The 22,936-nt window shown below is 31.4% G+C and overlaps 2 protein-coding genes across 3 annotated transcripts; one reads left to right on the top strand and one right to left on the bottom strand.

Annotated features, from left to right (window-relative positions):
* Window positions 1-5,145: 5,145 nt before the first annotated feature.
* LOC114185147 (polygalacturonate 4-alpha-galacturonosyltransferase-like) lies at window positions 5,146-11,490 on the bottom strand. Of its 2 annotated transcripts, XM_028072697.2 has the most exons (10): window positions 11,129-11,490; window positions 10,749-10,783; window positions 10,401-10,460; window positions 10,172-10,294; window positions 10,000-10,063; window positions 9,877-9,923; window positions 7,288-7,622; window positions 6,829-7,186; window positions 6,078-6,659; window positions 5,146-5,755 (listed from the first exon to the last, which is right to left on the bottom strand). In XM_028072697.2, exons 1-10 carry the CDS (start codon window positions 11,244-11,246, stop codon window positions 5,480-5,482), a joined length of 1,998 nt encoding a protein of 665 aa, XP_027928498.2. In that variant the 5' UTR covers window positions 11,247-11,490; the 3' UTR covers window positions 5,146-5,479. The 2 variants fall into 2 exon arrangements, with proteins under 2 accessions (XP_027928498.2, XP_027928499.2); XM_028072698.2 differs by lacking the exons at window positions 10,749-10,783; window positions 11,129-11,490 and adding an exon at window positions 10,662-10,740.
* Window positions 11,491-18,415: 6,925 nt separating this feature from the next.
* LOC114186258 (putative fructokinase-7) lies at window positions 18,416-21,753 on the top strand. The gene is made up of 7 exons (XM_028074301.2): window positions 18,416-18,604; window positions 18,782-18,984; window positions 19,109-19,321; window positions 19,493-19,690; window positions 19,866-20,006; window positions 20,209-20,325; window positions 21,338-21,753. The coding sequence occupies exons 1-7, from the start codon at window positions 18,538-18,540 to the stop codon at window positions 21,470-21,472; spliced, it is 1,074 nt and encodes a 357-aa protein (XP_027930102.1). The 5' UTR covers window positions 18,416-18,537; the 3' UTR covers window positions 21,473-21,753.
* The last annotated feature ends 1,183 nt before the right edge of the window (window positions 21,754-22,936 follow it).

Below are 22,936 nucleotides of genomic sequence, written 5' to 3'. Positions count from 1 at the left end.
AAATTTTGCACCATATAAGGTCCATTTAATAAACACTGAATATTCACCGTTGTGGGTGTTTGTGGCTCTTTCAAATTGTTCAATTCATCAAATCTTCCATATTTGGGGACTAAAGCATTAACATGAGGGGAGTACAGGTGGAAAATGTGGATGTAAAGAAATATAATTGCGGTAATTTGATCACACCATGGAGTCACCAAAACATTGAATATTGACCATGGTGGATATTTGTGGTTTTTTAAAATTATCAAAATCCACATGTCATCCGTAAGTGGGGAGTCAAACATTAATATGCGGGGAGTGAAGTTGGATATTATGTTTCGAGGTTGCAGATTTTTTTAAATATGGTATTGGGTTCACATTATTCACTCACTTAAATAAATTTTCCATCTTCCAATCTCAATTGACTAACGTGGGTGCTTTCATACTTGACAATTGCTAAAATACTCATATCATACGTAAGTGAGGAGTCAAACTTTAATATGTGGGGAGTTAAGTAGGACATTATGTTTGGAGGTTGTAGATCTTTTGAAAACTAATTTAAATATCGTATTGGGATCACACAATTCACTCACTTAAACAAATTTTCTATCATCCAATCTCCATTCACTGACGTAGGTGTTTTCTTACTTCACAATTGACAAAATACTCAAGTCATACGTAAGTGGGGAGTCAAGCATTAATATGTGGGGAGTTAAGTTGAACATTAAGTTCGAGGTTGCAGATTTTTATAAAACTAATTTAAATATTGTATTGGGATCACACAATTCACCGACTTAAACAAATTTTCCATCATCCAATTTTCATTCACTGACGTGGGTGCTTTCTTACTTCACAATTGACAAAATATTCAAGTCCTACGTAAGTGGGGAGTCAGGAATTAATATGTGGGGAGTTAAGTTGAACATTATGTTTCGAGGTTGCAGATTTTTATACAACTAATTTAAATATCATATTAGGATCACACAATTCACCGACTCAAACAAATTTTTCATCATCCAATTTCAATTCACTGACGTGGGTGCTTTCTTACTTCACAATTGACTAAATACTCAAGTCATACGTAAGTGGGGAGTCAAGCTTTAATATGTGGAGAGTTAAGTTGAACATTATGTTTCGAGGTTGCAGATTTTTATAAAACTAATTTAAATATCGTATTGAGATCACACAATTCATCGACTTAAACAAATTTTCCATCATCCAATTTCCATTCACTGACGTAGGTGCTTTCTTACTTCACAATTGACAAAATACTCAAGTCATACATAAGTGGGGAGTCAAGCTTTAATATGTGGGAAGTTAAGTTGAACATTATGTTTCGAGGTTGCAGAATTTTATAAAACTAATTTAAATATCGTATTGGGATCACACAATTCACCGACTTAAACAAATTTTCCATCATCCAATTTTCATTCACTGATGTAGGTATTTTCTTACTTCACAATTGACAAAATACTCAAGTCATACGTAAGTGGGGAGTCAAGCATTAATATGCGGGGAGTTAAGTTGAACATTATGTTTCGAGGTTGCAAATTTTTATAAAACTAATTTAAATATCATATTGAGATCACACGATTCACTGACTTAAACAAATTTTCAATCATCCAATTTTTATTCACTGACGTGGATGTTTTTTACTTGACAATTGCCAAAATACCCAAGTCATACTTAAGTGGGGAGTCAAGAATTAATATGTGGGGAGTTAAATTGGACATTATGTTTCGAGGTTGCAGATTTTTTTAAAGTAAGTTAAATATTGTATTGGGATCACACAATTCACCCACTTTAAGAAATTTTTCATCATCCAATTTCCATTCATTGACGTGGTGCTTATCTTACTTGACTGTTGCCAAAATGCTGAACTCATCCGTAACTAGGGAGTCAAGCTTCAATATATAGGAAGTGTTGTTGTAAATTCTGGACTACACTTGCATCTTAAAAAATATTTTAATATGGTATTGGGATCACACAATTAACTCACTTTAATAAATTTTTCATCATCCAATTTCCATTTACTAACGTCGGTGCTTGTCTTGACAATTTTCAAAATCATCAACTCAACCCGTAAGTAGGGAGTCAACCATTAATATGTGGGGAGCAGTGTTACAAATTCCTAATTGCTCTTGCAGATGGTTAAAAAATTAAAATATTATAACACACATTGCATTGTCCTTCATACAATTTCAATAACCGAAATATTGCTTATCCACCATAGTCCGTGCTTATGTTGCTTGAAAATTGTCAAAATTCTCAACTCATCAGTAAGTGGGAAGTTAAGAATTATTATGTGGGGACTAGTGTTGTAAATTCTGGACTGCAATTGCATCTTTTAAAAAAATTTCAACATGGTTTTGTGATCACACAATGCATTCACTTACACATATTTTACATCATACAATTTCCATAACCTAAACATGTATATTGACTAACGTGGGTGTTTTTGGTCCTTCAAAATTATAAATTAAGTCAAAGCTTAAATAAGTGGGGACTCAAGCATTAAAATGTGGGGAGTATTGTTGCAATTTCTACACTGCAGTTGCAGATTCATAAAAACTGTCAATATATAAATGAACAACAAAGTTCCAAATTAATATTCAGCAGAACTTCAACAACACCTATGTCCTTCATGTGGGCACCAATTACAAAAAATCAGGGGATCTACCATAGGTTTTTACTCAACAAAACAAATAACTTTACCAAAATATCACACTCCGCTCAAATTAATTGAGACCACTACAAGCACCCAAATACGGATATCCTCAAATGTGCTTTCTTCATATATTCCAAAGAGCCACAACTCTAGAAAATCACCGTAGTCTCCGCAAACCCACACAGATCGCTGGAAAATCATAGCGAAGTCACAATGCAACGGTCTCGATGAATGTTATTGAATGGGAATAGTGGAAGTGGCCTCCCTGTGGACTATCAAATGGTTGTTGGTGAGCACTTCAGGTGGCCGATGTCTCTTGTTACCCAAAGAGAGGGGCACAATGCTTCTTCCTTAGCAGCAATTCCTTCTCTCTCTCTACCACTTCCTTCTTTCCTAGTATTTCATTCTCTCTCTCTTTCACTTTGCTTAAGAAATGTTCCCGCACGTGTAAAGGTTTATCTCATTAATGCATTTGCAATAAAAAAATTTAAGATCCCTTACCACGTTAGTATTGTAAAAAACGAGTCAAAAAGTTTTGTGGAAATATCATTTTCGTAATTTTTTTCGGAGTTTATCGCAATTGGGAAAAACTTCTACCTCCCAATTTGCTTCTTATACACTCATGTTTCTTCCTGCACCTTCATGTTTTCCTTTCTGCACCCAATAAAAGTGGTACTTCCTGACCCTCATAAAAAATATAATACAATTCCTTTACTTATTTTTAATATTTTTCGGAATATAAGAAAGAAAAAAAATTATAAATGAGTGTTCTAAAAGATATTTTTGGATTCGGAATTACTTTCCAAAGTACTTCTCAAAAATATTTTTTATATTTTAGAACTAGAAATAGCTTTTGAAACACCTAATCCGTAATATAAAAATGAAAGTGTTTGTTTGAACAAAATCAAAGTTTTTACGTGATGGCATCCTCAATGACTTTGCCAGAGAAGAATGGCCACGAAGTGTGAAATGTGGTGTGTCGCCATGTTGAAGGAGAGTTGCTACAAAACATGATGAGAAAGAAGGATAATTTGTTGTATCAGTGGGAAAATGGGATTGAAGAAGGGATGCAAGGGAGGTAGGTGCAGGGAATGCAGGATGAGGAGAAGCTACGACACAAGGTTGGAAGAGAAGAAATTAGAACTCACTTTACTTTTGATTTGAGGGTATAATAGGTATTTATTAAATTAGAGGGTGTAGGAAGAAAAAAATGTGGTGGAGGAAGTGGCAGCCATCCATCACTCTTTCAAACAAATCATGAGGTGCTTATATGGTAAACGATGTAGCATACTGTGTTCTCTTGTTTCATCTGGTTAGTAAAACTTTAGTTAAATGATATGCACACCGTTACACTAACCTTGTCTATTATGAAATTATTTATGAACTTATTATGTGTTGTAGGAAATATTGTTCATATTCACGTCTACCAAGAAAATATCGTAAAACTTTTATCAACATTAAATATTTCTAAAAGAAGTTGATAAAGTTGTTCCACGTCAACACACACATCTTAACAGGTCTTACATCAACTATGGAAAGACTATCTTATTATGTACAACTCTTTGATTTACTCTAATTTGAGAGTCAAAACTCTTTGACCTAGCCTGATAACTTATGCTCATTATCATAATATCACTTGAAGAAGATAACCATTTAATGTTGCATGGAGTGTATAGTTGTTTTCTAAGCTTCATAAGAACATTTTTCATGTTCATTTGCAATCTATAAGTATGTTTTAACCTTGTGTTCATTGAAAGACATTATTATCTGCCTAGATCTAGTGATCTTTTAAACCATCCATTTCCTTTAATTTTGAATTATCCTTGAAACTTTATTTTTTTAACAAATTTTATTATGAGATGTTCTAAACTCATAAATTAAAAATAGTTAAAAACAAATCTTGATTATGCATTAAAGATGAAATTCAAAATTCCCATTCCAAAATATTTTTAAAAGAAATTTTCTAAAAATTTAAGACCTTGAGAAAGTCATTTTCATAAGGAAAATGAGTTTACAATGTGCATTACCATAATAAAGTACAAAAGATCATCAGGCCACTAATGTTATTTACCCCTTTTATGTCTTTTTTTTTTCATAGTAAACTAAATTGGATTCAGCTTCCTTTCGACGTTTAATAATCATTTTGAGAGACTCAAACCAAGGCTCGAAAGTAAAAACATTTCATGTTACCTTCTTAACGTACTATGTAGTATTCATAAATGGTTACAAACAATCAGTTGAAGAGCAAAGCCTCAAGTCAAGAAGTTTGATTAATTGATGTTCATCTGTTGAATGTCGTTTCATTGCCTAATTGTGTTTGCTTAATATACTTCCCAAGTTGATTATGACTTAAAAATTGCTCATTTTATCATGAACTAAAATAATTAAAATCATACTCTGATCACATATTGTGAGAACAATGCTTGTGTCATTATATCAATTCCGATGATTCGTGCACTAAAAGAAAATGCAATCATCAAAACAGAAGAAAGCTATTTTTGAAAGAATACATAAAAATTGTTATTCTATTTCTAGTCCAGTCTCAGTATCAGAGTATTGTATACAATGAAGGGATTTTATAGAAGTAAACAAGGTATACTACTTATGTACCTTGTTTCAAATCAGTGAGGGTAGTGTAAACAAATAAAATTAATTGAAAGCAAAAAACAGTGACTTGGGAAAGAGATGGTGTAAGGGTAACCACAGAATAAGCACTGACCCTATCACTCTGAGAATTGATCATCCCGAAAGGCACTTCACCTGAAATTGCCAAGATATTGAGCAGAGAAAAAGAGTGTTTCTCTGGACTTTAGGACCTAATTGTCAGGATCATTCATGTAGTTTACAGTTCTGAAGATAGGGATGACTAAATTTTACATATTTGGTCCAGTAAGACCGATATTTTGTCATGGCTATCTCTAACCATGGCTTCATATTACCATTGTAGTGTACAACTGCGGCATTATCTATCTCCGAACGATCTATACTTGGATTGTAACCCAGACCAAGCACATGCCATGATTTATTTAGCGGATGTGTTAATCCATAGAATGTCATCAGCCCTGGAGGCAATGTCCCCAGCTTCCACAGCACCCTGTCTTCGTTCTGGAATCAAACAGGAAGAAAAGGGTCAGTGAAAGATCAATCAAAGTGATCTAATTTAGTAGATGAAGTGGCAGTTAAAACCCTTTTGTTGTTGCAATGTAAATGGTTGATATTGTAACAAGATGCATTCACACATATATATAGCTAACTATGGAAGTTGTTAACATTACAACCGTCAATTTTTGAATCAACAGTTGTAATTGCACTTTATCCTCAAAAGGGCAAGTCTTCCCTTTAGAAGAGTTATATCTGTCTGTGGTAATATTTATTATGTAAGAATAATAGACACGTGATGTGAGCCAAGTTATGTTCAAGTACTTACCAAATTCTGCCACTTGTGATATATGCCAGTGATGTCCTTCTTTTTCCACACCTTCAAATCAAACATGTTCATCCCGTATGCCCAACCACAAGCATTTGGATCAAAATTTTTTGCAATATGTGGATTTGAAAAGTTAAGGTACTTGTCAAATCGGTGAAAACTCTCCCCACATGTTTCAACAGCACCATTTACCTTTCCATGAAGATTTACTGCCCATAATCCAGTCAGGTCCTTCTGGACAACAATGTCATCATCAAGAAAAAGAATCTTATCCAATTTAGGATAAACTTGTGGAAGATAGAATCTCAGGTGGTTAAGCATTGACAGATATTTTGGATTTCTGTACTTGAGATTCGAAGCACCGGTAGTAGTTGGATGGCCTGCCTTGAAATAATACTCTTTCATTGTTGCAGATTCAAGCTGTTTCAAGACTGGGCAGTAGGATGAGTTCAACCACTTAAATTCATCAACGTTTTCAACATTGATTGTAGCTTTTCCAGGAGGATTCAACAAAAACCACATGTTCATGGCTCCAAAATTTAGCTTATCAGTAACAAGGTGAAACACATGCTTTGAAGGATCCTGATGTTGAAGAAATGAAGATAAGACAAAGGAAAAGTTTAATTATATTAGTTACTGACATAGGGATGCACTGTACAATGCCAGCAGAAACTATTTCATCATCTGTAAAAAAAATCACTTTATACACTTGCGTGCACACATTGGTATGGTAAAAGATAGTACAAGTCACCTTTGCATTCATAATAGTTGAGTTGACAACAACGGATGCAGCCAAGACATTGTCCGAGAATAGGGCATAATGATAGAGAGCAGGATTGTCCAAGTTCTCACTTCGAGGGAATTTTCTCTGTTCAAGAGGAAGGAGGAAGTAGTCTATGGTAAGGCGCATAGATAAGCAGTGAATTCCATTCGGTATGGTCTTGGCAGCCAACTGACTAAGGAAGGTGCTTTGTTTTCTCAAGCTCCTAACTCGCTCATCAGCTGTTTGTAGCATTGCCCTCAATTTCCCAGTAACCAACTTGCAGTCATACAATTTCTCTTTTGCCTTGGAAAGAACTTGGCCCATAGTTTTTATATTTTCATGATCTCTACAGATATTAAACATTTGATTAGTAAAGTTGGTTAATGCAACTAAGACACAGATGCATTTGGATATCACTACTGAGAAAATTGCACATAGCTTTCATACCTGGGATTTAGGTCAGCATCAGAAGTTGCCTCGCCTAAAGCACGCTGACTTCCTTTAAGCTGAGATTCCAATTCTTGGTACAGTTGAAGATTTTCCTTCAACTTTGCAATACTCAAGTAAACCTTAGCCATAATGATTTGGTCTCGCATCAACCGTACAGTAGAATCAGGATTTTCATTCTCATTTTCTTTCCTCCAAATGTTGTATTTACCAAGAACTGCTGAATCAACAGATTTCGAGTGTTCAAGAGCTGAATTTTCAAGCTTTACAATTGCTTCATCATCCTCTCTTATCAACTCAGCTGCACGCTTTTCCTTCCTTTTCTCTATTAGTTGCTATAAAAGACATTTACAAAGAACAAAACAGGGTTTATTTCCACAATTGTTTTGAAGTCTTCAAGTCAAATGTGTATTGGAAGAATTAATTTAGGAATAATAAGCTTTACATTTGGGAATTATCAACCATATGTTATAGGCATAGATTACTAGATAGTCTTGGGTTAAATCACTCGATTACAAAAATGAATAAAATTTAGTTTGAGATAATATTTTGTTGGGTTGTGAGGGGAGCCTAAATAACACAAAGATCTTCCATCAACGGCTCCTGTGTCCTTGTGTCACTAATATGTTACTTAGCTTGGTCATTCTAATTCAATGTTAGATTTTTTTCTAGGATTTGGTACTCCAAAAACTTATTTGCAAGTATATCGACAAATTAATAAATTTCCAATGTGTCAAATACAATGTAGTCAAACTCTTGTAGTCTCTCTTAAAACTCATGAGTTATCCTAGATAGGAAAAACGAGTTAACTCAATCAAATTAATTTCCCTTCCTTATTTAGGAATTGAAAGGTGGAAAGTCTCCACTGTAGGTGCATGAGTTTGCTAAACACAAGCATGCAAATTTTCACATTACCAACAGAAAGAGCCTTGCCCCATTTTATTTTGTTCATATTGATGTATGGGTCCCATTAATGTCCCTGATATCTCTGGTGCTAAATGGTTTATAAATTTTATAGATGATTGTACCCGAGTGACTTTGGTTTTCCTACTGAAACACAAATATGAGATTAGTTCTGCTTTTATTCAGTTTGTCACAATGAATAAGAATTTGGACTCAATCTTGAAATTAGGTATGATAACACCAACGAATACTTTAATCTTGAATTAAACTATTTTCTTTCCAAAAAGAGGAAATAATCCATGAGTCTTCATGTGCTAACACACATCAATAGAATGAGATTGCTCAAAGAAAAAATGCGCACTTACTAGAACAAACTAGAGCTTTGCTTTTTCAATATCATGTTCCTCAGCAATTTTGGGGACAAGCCCTTCTTACACACACTTATCTTATCAATAGATTACCCTCTAAAATCTTAGGATCACAGAGTGCCATGGATGTCCTATCTTGTTATACCCATACATAGACCAACCAATAAAACTCCAACCTAGAATATTTGGGTGTGTATCCTTTATGGATGTTCATAGTAATGGAAGGTCAAAACTAGATCCTAGGGCAATCAAATGTGTTTTCTTAGGATACTTAACCATGCAAAAGGGATAAAGTGGGATAAACCTATGAGATTACATAGTAATAATAAATATGCAATTAAAATAGCCCACAAACCGATGCAACATGACAAAACTAAACATATTGAGGTGGACAGACATTTTATCAAGGAAAATCTAGACAATGGCTTGATTTGAACCCCATATATGTCCGCTCAAAATGAACTTGCAAACATAGTCATCAAAGGGCTAAACTACACTAACTTTGAAAGAATTGTATCCAAGATGGGAATGGAGAACACTTACTTGCCAGCTTGAGGGGGAGTGTCAAAACCGAGTTCTTCATTGTGTATTTTAGGATGTGTTATCCTTACTATAATATTACCCTTTGTTATAGTGGTATCATGCCATTAATAATAGGATTAGATTATGTATCTAAAATCAATCCCATAATTACTAGGATTTGTTTCCTTAGAATTAGCTCTCTCTATATTTCCTAACATAACCAGCAGACCCATGTATTAATAGGTCCAATGGCTTCATTATTGTAATACAGAAATATATTATATATTATTATATCTAAAAATGAGAAATTTCATTTAGCACCAATGTACTATCACACTTTCTCATTGTGATTTGCTACTTTCTTCATTGTGGTGTTGAAATGTTGAAATATTGTTGTATTAAGATTGTTATGCTATTCATATATGTCATTAATAGATTTTTTCAATATTATTTTTTATATTAGGTAAACTCTTACAAGTTTGAGTTAAATAGGAGCTGAGTTCATGTAAGCATGAATGTATGTAAACTCTCAAATTTGATTAACTTGATCAAACATATTCTAGACCAGCGCAGCTTCATGTCTGCTGGAGTGACAAACAGTGTTATCATGGCTGGTTGGGATTTGGGAAGGCTTATGTATTATATCAGTAGTGAGGCTGTTTCCATAACATTGTAACCCCTTACAAGGTGTAGCAGACTACCCCACAGTGCAAACATGCATCAGTAAATGCCTATCAGAAAAACTGTACACAAGTTTAAACAAGAAAAATACTCAAGAACGATCAAGGATACTCACCCTTCTTGATAGCTGTGCAGGACTGTCAGTCCACTGAGCATGGCCAACTGCATTCCTAAAAACTATACAATGAGAATGTAAACTAAGAGAACATAAGCAAAGTATGCAGCAGCACGAAACCACCTGAAAATCTTCCTTCCTTCCCATTTTGCTTCTCTTGTCCGACATTGTTTGCTGGTTCGTTAACCTATAATCAAAAATAAAAATGGCCTATCATAAAGAGAAAAAAATATGCCCTTTTTTCTTTAAAACAGGAAGTGAAAGCTTCTAGCAGAAATAAACCAGTCTTCCAAACCTGATTTGTAGCATTAGAAGCCTTTGATCCAACAACTCTCCATGAAGCAGACAATTTTATTCTAAAACTCTCGAGACTCAAAGGTCCCACGTCATTTGTGTTGGAAACAATAACATCCAGAACCTAAAGCATAATAACTATTAGAAACCCAGGAAGAGCATGAACTCTTCAACAAAAAAAGCATTACACACGAGACACAGAGCAAGAGTAAATATAAGCTTTCGCTTGCCTCTTTCGAAAAAAGCGATTCAAGATCCTGCAATGACTGCCACTCTCTGAATCTGGCAACCTGCAACAACCAACACCGTTAAAAAAAGAAGGTCCAATAAGCCACTTGTAAGAAAAGAAAATAAGAAGGTAATAAAATGCATTGAGCTTCTCCATAAGCCGCCTATCTTTTGGGTAAATTAAATGAAGAAAGCTTTTTATAAAAGTTAAATGCATAAGTCAATATAAAACTTAAACTTATGCAAGAAGTTCGATTTTTTACCTTCATATTCTCTTCTCCCATAAGTACTTACAAAAAGTTCATCCAAACAGAGTCTTAATCACATAACCAATAAACCCAAAAACGTACCTTTCTGCTGGTAACAGCCGAATTACCACCTTGATCTGCACAATGCACTTGAAGTAATTAATTAAACTAACTTAAACCCATTCCACGTGCATTGAACAAAAACCCATAGACTCTAATCCCAATTATTCTTTCCTCCCATTTCCCACTCCTCACGTCAAGAACATTATACCACACCCCATTTAATTCCCCCGAAAATTCAAAACTCCCTAGAGAAAAAAAAAGACAGAGAAATAAAGCATATAATCTACAAGAAAACACAAAGCATTGGAAGAGTAGTGGATGTGAGATCTGGAAGAATTATAAGATGTAAGCAATAAGCAATGCCCAATTGGAAAAGAAGTGAGATTTGATTGAAATAAGTAGAGGAAAAGGAATGAGACCGTGAAAAGTATGAAGGGGCGATGCGCGGAAGAAGAGAAGGGGCGCAAGGAGGCACAGAAGGAGGAAGGCAAGCAGAGGAAAATGCGATCCCTTGGTTCTGTTGTTGTTGGGTGCCATTGTGGATCTGAATCAATCAAAATGTGACAGAGAAAGAGAAAGAGAAAGAGAAAAAGGGTTTATTGATTGATTCTGCAACAATGCTTCACTCCAATGGGTGATTGAAACAAAAAAGTGTATGTGTTGTGGTGAAGTGAAAGTGTGTGAATGAATGGTTTGGTTTGGTTTTGTGATGTGTAAGAATGTGGGTTGGATGCAATCTTTGGTGAGTCAATTTCCAACTTCCACTTTCCTTTCATTCCCCAGCTGTTTCTTGCTGGCTCCTTCTTTTCTTCTTTTTTTTATTTTTAAGGATCTTAAAAAACCAATCTTCAATTTTACTAATTTCGTCTTCCTATATTCTATATATAATACAAACATTTCTTTTTTAACTTTAGTTCTAAGATTTATTAAAAAAACTGTAATGTTGATGTAATTTTCTAAATTTACTTTTGGTTTTTTATGTAGTTGATAGATTAAGTTTTTAAAAAATTACTACAATACTTTATATTCTAAAATATGTATAAAATTGTTTTTTTTAATTGTCATTATTAATACACCCAATATTTGTAAAACATTATTGAAGAAAAACATTTCAATTACTCGTATATGAGAATGGATTAAGCACACGGAGTTTTAATAAGACTAGGGAGCGTATTACCAAACGTCTTAATCTAATTTACGCGTAATGATACATGTTAATAGCGAGTGGTCCTTTACGTAATAATTATGGATTTAATCTAATATATATTTAATAGATCTAATAATCGATTTATATTTAATTTAATTTAAATTGAATTGAAAATAATTCAAATCTAATTAATCTGATTAAAATTAATTAAAATGGATATGAATTATAATATAATTTATTTTATTGAAATTACTAGATTTTTTTTTTAATTTTAAGTTATTGTTTATCTTTTGTTAATGTTGTGATGGTAATGGCTTGGATGTGGATAGTGAAAACTTTGATCCTTCTTGTGTGGCTATCAGGAAAGGGGAAGAAGGTTCGTGAAAAGGGTAGGAGTCGGAATGACAACAAATTTTATGTTTTTTATTTGGATATTTTTAAAATAAATCAAGTGATAAAAATAAGAGCTATTGATAAAAGAAAAGTAAACCGTTTAAAATTTGATTTTATAAATTTACAATTTTTTATTTAGATTTATAAATTTAAAGGTCGTCAATATTTATTATGTACGAAAACTAACTTTTTAAACGAAATATATACATATTGTTATTTTGAAGTGAATAAAATGATGAACAAAAAAAAAGAAGAAATATATGAATTTCTATTAATTAGTTATCCAAACGACTTAACAGTACTGTATGTGATATGAATTTTTAATTTTATTTTTGTAAAAGTAATATGACAGAGTTTACCATTTTAATATACCCAACAATTTTATTTTATTTTTTTATGTTTTTGTCATCCTCCATCTCGCTAATATTTTTTATGTTTAATGTGTAGATATATACTCATTTTCTAACAAGGAGACACCCAAAGTTGATGAAAATGACATATCGCCATTAGTATAAAAAAAACAAAGAAGTATACAAGAACAAAACAAATATGTATAAATGCTAATCTCCATATTGGTCTATCTAACACACAGCCACAAAAGAGCAATGAATATCAAATTAAATGAATTTATTGAGTTATAAATCATAAAAAATACATTTCAAATATAAATTCTTACGATACATAACATATTTCAGAAAGCAACACAAAGATCACATAAAATATACTGGATATAAACAAAGATTTTAAATAAAGGAATGATTACATTAATACGAAATTGGTATTATTGTTAGATTAAAATATTGCTATGTATTTTTAATTAATTATTTTTTACTAAAAATTAATAATTTTGCACATAAAATTCTTAACATTTTATTAATTTATATTATTATGTATCATAATCGTATATATATATATATATATATATATATATATATATATATGCAGTTTATATTCAATTTTATTCTAGTCAACTAAATTTCAAAATAACTTATTATATATATATATATATATATATATATATACCGTTTATATTCAATTTTATTTTAGTCAACTAAATTTTAAAATAACTTTTATATATATATATATATATATATAAAAGAATGAAATCCATCTCACATGTTTTACTTTGAAATTTTTTTTATGAAAACCAATTAATGTGAATTGCATTGATATCGGCTTGGTGCTTAGGAATTACAAATAAATTTGTTTAGGTGGATATTATTCAAATCTGTTTCTGTTTTGACAGAAAATTTTTGCATGAGTATAAGTATAGGTATAGAGAATCCCTGATTATTTTCAGCTGGGTATGGAGATGTGCATATCTGTTCCATCTCATCTCCGTTATATCTCTGTTCCCGTTTAAATTATTAAAATATTCATAGTCAATTAAGTAAACTTATATATATATATATATATATATATATATGGATACACACTTTCTATATTCTATTTTCTATTTCCTCTAATTGTTTGGTTTGGCATAAAATTCATTTGCATCTCCACTATATTTTTCATCTTATCATAATTTTTATGCAATGATGTATGTCAATTAAATATTTTTTATGTCTCACATTTGAATATTTCTATTTTTTTTAATATTTTTATTTATTATATATTTTATTTTTACATAAGAACGTTTAACACTCTCAATTTAAGTGTTTAATAGCATAAAGATTTAATTTACTATGTAATATAAAAAATTATCTTTTTTACTCTATTATTATTATTTTTTCATTTGAAAAAACTATTTTGTTTCGCTAAAACAATTTTTGTTATTTCTCAACCATTGATTATATTGATATTTGAAAGTTTTATTAGATCTGTCAAGTATTTTTCATTTTATCATATTCTTAATTATATATTTATTTTTCTTTGTGTGACTTCATTCAGTGGTCTCTCAAATTATTCTAAGATACACATTTGATATTTTTTTAATATTTTTATTCGGTTTTTTATTTTTATAATGTAAAATACTATTTTGATATATTTTACATAATTATCTTTTATTTTTTAACTCATTACCATACTGTGATTTTGTCACTATAATTTTATAAATAAATTTTATTTACTATAATATAAAATATCAATGTAATTGTCATGAATTTCTTTTTATTAACATTCAACATATTTTGAAGTTTAAAAGATACAATATCTATGTTAAAATTTTATTATTATTAGTGTAATATTTGTTCTTTGCGTTATTTGGATCAAGTGATTCATTATAACTTTTATTAGTATATAAAAAAGAGATTCATTAGAATTTAAAAAATTGAAATAAATATACCTTTAACATAATTTTTAATCTGAATATTTGTTTTCTTTTATATTTTTTTAAAAAAAATAAATTTTATCAACTACAATTCATTAATATTTGCAAATTTAATAGATATTTTGGTTCTCATGAAATTTTGTTTAGTATTTTAATTTGAAATGAATACAATTATAATATAATTTCTTTATAAATATTTGATATTAAAGAAACAACACTCCTCTTAATATTAAATATTTGATAATATTATGTTTCATTTGTTATAATTTGTTATTATTTTATAAAAACTAATTAATTAATATTGAAATAGTAAGAAAGCGAGCTCGAGTATGGGTACAAATGTATACTCGTTATCTTATGGGATGAAGATGAAACAAAAGTTTGATACCTATTAAATTTGGGTATAGAACATGATGATGAAATTTTCGATAAAGATAGGTATGGGATAGCGAATCTCATCTCATTGTCATCCCTGATATTCATAATGTTTGTATTATTGCATTTGTCATGGTATTTAAAATTAGAAGCGATTGAAGATGAAGTTTTAATTTTAATCAAAACAAAGAACTTACTATTTAAAGTTTGACCATTCACTAATGAGTAATTTAAAGGAAGTGTTAGTTAAGGATTTTTGAATGCACCGTATGAAGTATTGGTTTTGTTAATATTAAAGATCAAACGTAATGAGAGAAAATTCGGTAAAAACACAGCAAGAGAGAAAATTTGGAAAAAAAATCAATAAATAAAATTAATTTTAATGATAAAAAATAATTATTCACAATAATAATAACCAAAACCCTAATGAAGAACATTATTTTATAAGTAACATCTTTAACGGTCACAAAAAAATGGAATTATAAATGGTTCATGTATATTTCAATGCTTTGTTTTAATTAAAACAAGGAAGAAAACAATATTAAAAATCATATAAAAATTTATAAAATTACATATTTTTAGTCTTCTAAGAAAATTCTTTTAATTCCTTAACAAATCTCCTGGTTAATATTTACCTTTGTCGTAAAAAGAATTGGTTTTGTTGATCTGTTTAAGGTTCTTTCAAGAAAAACGAAGTTCAAACTAGTTTTTTAATTTAAATGTATGATTTAGTTTATAAAAGTTAACTTCTTTTAATATATTATAAAGAAGTTAAATTTATTTACTTATTTTAAAATATCTTATGGAAAAATGAGTCCAGACACAATTAAAGTAGACATCCAAGTTTTCAGAGAATAACAATTTCTTTGCTTCGGAGCCACTCAATTATAATAATTTTAGACGCCTGACAAATAGACGATGACAAAACCCAAAGCCATTAAAAAGAGAAATTATAGCATTAATTTCCACGTGATATATTTTTTTCTCATTTTTTTATAAAATAAAGAATGTGCATTAGGTGAAAAGGTTGAAACCATATTACTTTAATCTATTAATGATGGGGAACTAATTTATAAGCCAATTTATTTGGTATATAGTTACTTTATTATTTAGGAGTATTTATAGTTGGAGATGCATCTCAATTAGATATAAATTATATAAAATAAATTTATTCACTCTTCTATTTTTCAGCTTTTTGCAGTTTCACTTTCAAATCTCAGAATTGTAAGAATGTTTCAGTAGCAACAGTTTTTTAAACTACAATTGAAAATTTTCAAGCTTTTATTCTAAAATTAAATTATTCTAATGAAAAAACAAAGCTTTTATGAGTCATTATTCATAATATATATATATATATATATATATATATATATATATATTATATTATATTACTTACTTACATAAATACCTTACTTACATGCAGACATAGTATTTCATTTTCGTATTCTGCTTAATCTTACATATACATATATGTAAGAGGCAAACGAATCAACATTTACTTATCGGATCCAGTTTTTATCCGATTAAATCCGATCTATTTTATTAAATATTCAATTTATTTAAAATTTATTTTATTTAATAGAAATTTTAATTTAATATAAACTTAATATATTTTTTTATTGGATAATGAATCTAGATTTCTAAATATGAAAAATTTGAAATATTTAATCTAAATTTTTAGTTGGGTTGGATCGAAGATTGAGATAGATTAGTCTAGAACAAAGGTCAAGACGAGTTAGTCCAAATTGAAAGTCGAGATGAGTCAGTCCTGATTGAAATTCTACCGAATCAACATTGTCCAAATTCGACTAAATCAACCTCGACCGAAGATTGACCGAATTCGGTTGAGTCATCCCAAACCAAAATTTGAGTGTATTCGGTCAATTCAGCTTTGACCGAAATTTGTTGAGTCAACCTTGACCATATTTCGGTCAAATTCATTTGAGTCAATCGCAAGCAAAATTTGACTGAATTCGACCCCAACTGAAATTTTGGTTCATTTGGCCAAGTTGGGCCGACCAAAATTTGGTTAAGTCGGCCTTAGCTGAAATTTGACCGAATATAGTCGGGTCAGCACCCTCCCAAATTTGGTCGAGTCGACCTTGACCCAATGACCATATTCGACTAAGTCGGCTCCAAACGTAATTTGGCAGTATTCGGCCAAATTTGGCCGAGTCGGGCACAACTGAAATTTGGCCATATTAGGTCAAGTCGGCCCCGACTGAAATTTGGCTATTAGGCAGAGTTGTCATGACTGAAATTCGGCAAAATTCGGTCGGGTCAGCCTCGACCAAAATTTGGTTGAGTCATCCCTGACTCAAATTTGGCCATATTCGACCACGTTGACCCTGACTAAAATTTGACTGAGTCGACCCCGACCGAAATTTGATCGTATTCGGCCAAGTCGGCCCAGACCGACATTCGTCCAAATTTTGCCAAGTCGACCCCCAACCAAAATTGGGTCGAATTCAGCCAAGTCGGTCCCCACCAAAATTCAGCCGAGTCAACAAGGATTGAAATTCGACCAAGTTGGCCCAACCGAAAGTCGACCGAGTCGGCTCCTACCGAATTCTACTGTGTCGACCAATGCCAAAATTCAACCGAATCAACCCCAATCGAAATTCAACCAAGTTGGCCTAGTCGAAATTTGAACAAGTCAGCCATGACCAAAATTCAACTAAATTGTATCATGTCGACCCTAATAACATAAAATTTAGAAAGTTCATTTTAAATTCAGTCAAATTTGATCCAAATATTTGGATATAGATTTAAATCTTGATCTAAATATTTTGATTTTAAAAAATATTGAATCTAGTTCTACAAAATAGATTTAAATCCAAAATCTAATTCAATTATTTAGATCTAGAATGAACCTAGATCTTTAAAAACTCAATCCATGATATTTTACCAAAAAAAACAGGAAACTAACTTGTCCAACAAACAGATATTGGAATAAAAATTTCATAAATTCATCTGGCATAAGTGAAGACAGCATAAGTGTGCATCACTTCATAGATTTCACGTATTTTTATTTTAACTTTTAGAAATTATTTATAATATAAACTCAAATTCGAACAAAGCTCTTAAATATCTGAATAATAAAATTTTATAATTTGATAAATTAAAAAAAAAGTATTGACAAAAAGACTTAATTTCAAATTTTGAACAACTTAATTAATTAAAAAAGAAATAAAATCACAAATATTGTAAATTACGGAATAAAAACACAATGAAGCCAATACGTCCAAAAAAAGTTTGTAGAAGAAAATCCAACAATAGAAAAATATCTATATGCAGACTTATCAAGATTACATGGCATTGCCACAACATCCGTAACTCCCGGAATTTTTGAACTATATTCCTTTGATTATTAGATTAGGAACTCCGCGACAGGAGCAAATGAAAATCAACCAATCAAATTTTGAGACAAAGATTTTAAGATTTCCATCAAAACCGGATGAAATTAAGGTGAAATATAGAAACAATGACCGGCATGCATGCATGCATACCCTTTTCCCTTGACTCTGTTAATTTGAATAATGTTTGAAATGATGAACTGCAATGATGTGTAACTATGAAACATCCTCGATCATGTCAATGGTGAATTCGTCATAACTTTCCAAAGGGTGTCCAAAAAATCCAACATGACAGGCTGTTGCTTCCCGGTGACCCTCGATCGGTCTCGCAGTCGCAGGGGAAGCTCCAAGCTTTGTAAAAGTTCTTCTTCTGCTATTCATTTTCCCACTTTTCTCTCTCTTCATTCATATTACCATCAACGTTATTACTTTCAGGAGTAGATGCTAAATTGATTGAAGTTAAAGAACATTATCAGTGGCAATGTTTTTCATGATTCTGTGGAATGTGATAACAATTACTTGTTATTTGCAGGTTCATCTAAACCACGGAGAAAAGAGAATTATAAAGGGCCTCTGATTGTTTGCTTTGGGGAGATGATGATGAATTTGGTCCCAACGGTGCTACGAGTGTCCCTTGCAGAGGCACCAGCCTATAAGAAATTCCCTTCTGGGGCCACTGCCAATGTTGCAGTTGGAGCTTCTAGATTAGGAGTTTCAGCAGCTTTTATTGGCAAGGTGAAATTCTCTAATACTATATTACCAATATATATTTTCAAACTCTTTTCTTCCTTTCTTCTTTCTTTTTAATGTACTTGTGTCCATTTTTCTGACCACAGTGTCTCTAATATTTGCAAGGAAGGTGGGAAATGATGAATTTGGGTGTATGTTATCTGATATTCTGAAACAAAATGGTGTTGACAGTTCGGGCCTTGTCTTTGATGATGATGCAAGAACAGCATTGGCCTTTTATGCTCTTAAGAGCAATGGAGAACCTGAATTCTTGTTTTACAGAAATCCAAGTGCTGATATGCTCCTTCGTCCTCACGAGATTGATCTAAGCCTCGTAAAGAAGGTAATATAAAGTATACATGAAAATCCACCCTTTTTCCTTTCATCTAACATAACTAATGGTTGTAATTATATTTTCCAAGTTTTCAAATCATGTTAGTGAACATGAGATCTTAAAAAAATGCTAGAATTTAATGTTCCAAAACGTAGATCTTAAGTGGATTTTGCTGTGCAGGCCACAATATTTCATTATGGTTCAGTGAGTTTAATTACGGAGCCTTGTAGGTCAGCTCACCTTGCAGCAATGAGTATGGCCAAAGTCTCAGGCTGTATCCTTTCCTATTCTCCAAATTTGGCATTGCCACTATGGCCATCAAAGGAGGCTGCTAGACAGGGCATCATGAGTATCTGGAACTATGCCGACATTATTAAGGTACATCTTTTGTTTGTGTTTGAGTTTTTTCAAAATGTTCCTTCACTGTCATTTCGAGATATATCCAAAAGGGATCATTTGATGTCAAAAACTGATATTGAAGGAACTATTTTTTGTCCATGAAAATTAGTATGAACTCTATTAATCTACACACACTGTCTGCTGTGAAGTACAGGTAAGTGTTGATGAAGTTAGATTCTTGATCGAAGGTGATGATCCTTATGATGACAAAGTGATCATGATGAAGCTGTACCACTACAATGTCAAACTTCTGGTTGTTACTGAAGGAGAACGAGGCTGTAGATACTACACCAAGGTTTTTGATTCGTAAACAAAAACTTGCCTTATCTCTCTATTCTATATAGTTTTGCAATCACAATGTTGTTGAGGACTAAGTCACTGATGTATTTGTGGTGTACATTTTGTCCTAAACACATTAAACGAAACCACTCTCTATCTTCTAAGCCAAAATGGGTTGATTGTGTTTAATGATGTAGATGTTCTTCTTTGTGTCTCAGGACTTTAAAGGATGGGTTGCTGGTTTTAAGGTGGAAGCAGTTGATCCAACTGGAGCAGGTGATTCCTTTGTAGGAGGATTATTGAGCATTGTGGCTGCACACAATCACATCTATAAGGTCACAAGAATACTACTCATTCAGTTACTTTCATAACATGGCATCAGATTTCCCCTCCTGAGTTAACCTGATTTCTTGAGATTCATAAGGCATGCATGAAAACCTAAGACCATATCCAACAAAAATAATTTTTTGATTTTAAGACTCCAGTCCTCGTATCAAAACTAGTTTTACATTTGATAACAAACCCTGAAAGAACTATTGTTGGAGATATGATTTTAGATAGGTAATGATGGGTAAATTGATATTGATGGAGTATAAAAAGAAAGAACCTTTATGATTTGTTCTTGGAAGGTAAGACAATACGTTTATCAAATAACAAATATTATTAGAATATTTTATATCAAATAACAAATATTATTAGAATTTTATCTCAAACCTTAAACCCTAAACCCTAAATCCTAAAGGTTTACCATGTTTTTTTACCTCAAGTTAAAAGACATTTTAAATTTATTTCACTTTTTCTTTTTTTCTTGTAGTAGATTGTTGTACGGTTTAAATTAAATTGTTGCTTTGAAGAGTGAGTGTATTCAAAGAGTTTAAGAATTTTGTCTAGGTGTTGAAAGAATTTTCACATAATATTATTCTTAGTTGTGATTTTTTTCTGTATTTAGAGTTTTTACATTTTATTCTTTTGGTGATTGTAGAATTATTATTGCTCTGCTGGGTGATTGGAGTAATTTTGTTGGAAACCGTGTTTTTTTTTTCAACAGAACTCTTATAATTTTGTCCGATAGCAGGTAACGCAATAGATTAAACAAATAACAAATCTTATTAGGATATATGTTTTGTATGACTCTATACCATATTAAGATATCAACGTTAAACATAACTCAATTTTTCAAAACTAACTTATTAGACGAGGTTTCCACTCATTTATATATTTAAATTTACTTTGTCTTGATTAAAAATGTTTCACTGGATGGGTCTGTAACCTTTTCAAAATTGCAGTTATAATTCAGGATCTGTGCTGTGTTGAGAAATTGAAGGTATGTTTTTGTGGCACTTTTAGGATGAGAAAAGATTGAGGGAGGCTCTTGATTTTGCAAATGCTTGTGGTGCTGTCACAGTAACAAGGAGAGGAGGCATACCTTCACTCCCGACAAAGGATGCTGTTCTCACAGTTATGTTCTCCTGCGATTCATAGAGGAACAGTACATTTACCATTGGTTAACTCAAATCCAGTTCATGTTAGTTTGAGGCATGTGGCATGTTCTACTCTTCAAATCAGATAACTTTCATTTGCCATAAACATTTTAACAACTAGGTAACTACTAACATGACAAATGACAGTTACACACCTTTTTAAATGTTTTTTTTTATTGACTGATATGTTTTCTAGAAATTATAAATAATTGTGAAGTTTTATATCTTATTTAATGATTACTTTTTATGATTTTTGAAGTTCCTATAATAGATTAGAATCAATTGTAGAATGTGTATCAAAAGAAATATATTTGACAGTATTTGCACTACATATGCACTATCCCCTGCTTACTTTTTTTTCTTGTCAGATTTTGGATTATACAAATTTTAAAATATTTGACATGAGGAGGAGATTTTGTTTTTATACTTTCTCTCTCTAATAAAATAAAATAATATTATAGTATCCTTTTTCGAGGGTCCTTCTCTTCAACTATTTTCATTTGATGCAGGTGACTAAAGAAAAACATTTACTTGGACAAGTAAAATAAAGTGATAAATTTAATGAAGTCAAATTTGAGTGTATATAAATGTAGCTATTTTCGACTAGAAAGTCTAAAGAGAAATGTCCCAAGAAAACTAAAATACGATTCCTTATTCCAGGTAATTAATCTTCGTCAAATTTGATTAAGAATAACTAAATAATAATTGGGAATTATGAACTAACAAGCCTCACCCATTTTTTTTTTTATCAATTTTTGTTCCCTTTCCCACCGGCCTGATTTAAGATTGAATTTTTATTACCTCATGTAATTTTATTATCTATTTCTCTTAGAAAATGCAACGCTATCAACCGTTGTTAATAAATTATAAAACGTTTTAAGTTAACCTATAGCATTTCATAACGAGATATTATTTATTAGAGTTGTCAATATGTGTTGGAACCTACGAGCTAACTCGGTCCATCACGGGTTTGAACTGGGTTGGGTTGAAAGTTTTTTACAAATTTTAATACAGATTAATTTTTTACTTCCACCTAGAAGTTGACTCACCCGGTTTGAACCCGTGGTGAGCCGGGTTGGTACAAATAAAGAGTCACACAAGTGTTTGAATTTGGGTTGGATTAAGTTATTTTTTAGCCAACATATTGATAATTAGTATGTGTTATGATTTTGATCTGTATTTGGAGTTTATCATATTTTTGGATTGCATTAAAATTTATTTAAATTTTAATCAAAATTATAATTTAAGTTTTTTGGGACTGAAGAAAAAAAATTAAATATATTTTTAATTAAGTGAGTTAGTGAGTCAATCTGTTTAACCTATCAACCTATGGTGGGCTGAATTAGAATTTTTTTGACTCGTTAATAAGTGAGCCAGGTTAAATTGACTCACTAAATGACCAACCCGTGATAGATTGGATTGGACCGATCCGGTTACTCGTTTTGATAGCTCTATTATTTATGAT

The sequence above is a fragment of the Vigna unguiculata genome, chromosome 5 (genome assembly GCF_037176805.1).
Source record: "Vigna unguiculata cultivar grain cowpea cultivar isolate G323 ecotype 2 chromosome 5, ASM3717680v1, whole genome shotgun sequence".
In the NCBI taxonomy this organism is placed as follows: Eukaryota; Viridiplantae; Streptophyta; class Magnoliopsida; order Fabales; family Fabaceae; genus Vigna; species Vigna unguiculata.
The sequence above is the reverse complement of the archived record's forward strand: the minus strand, read 5'-3'. Positions and strand labels throughout refer to the sequence as shown.

Coding starts and splice junctions, on each gene's coding strand:
- LOC114185147 (XM_028072697.2), bottom strand. CDS start 11,246: ATGGCACCCAACAACAACAGAACCAAGGGATCGCATTTTCCTCTGCTT. Junction 10,461..10,748: donor CGGCTGTTACCAGCAGAAAG/GTACGTTTTTGG, acceptor TGGTTGTTGCAG/GTTGCCAGATTCAGAGAGTG. Junction 7,623..9,876: donor CTGCACAGCTATCAAGAAGG/GTGAGTATCCTT, acceptor TGTCTTTTATAG/CAACTAATAGAGAAAAGGAA.
- LOC114186258 (XM_028074301.2), top strand. CDS start 18,538: ATGACAGGCTGTTGCTTCCCGGTGACCCTCGATCGGTCTCGCAGTCGC. Junction 19,691..19,865: donor ACTATGCCGACATTATTAAG/GTACATCTTTTG, acceptor TGTGAAGTACAG/GTAAGTGTTGATGAAGTTAG. Junction 20,326..21,337: donor CACACAATCACATCTATAAG/GTCACAAGAATA, acceptor TGGCACTTTTAG/GATGAGAAAAGATTGAGGGA.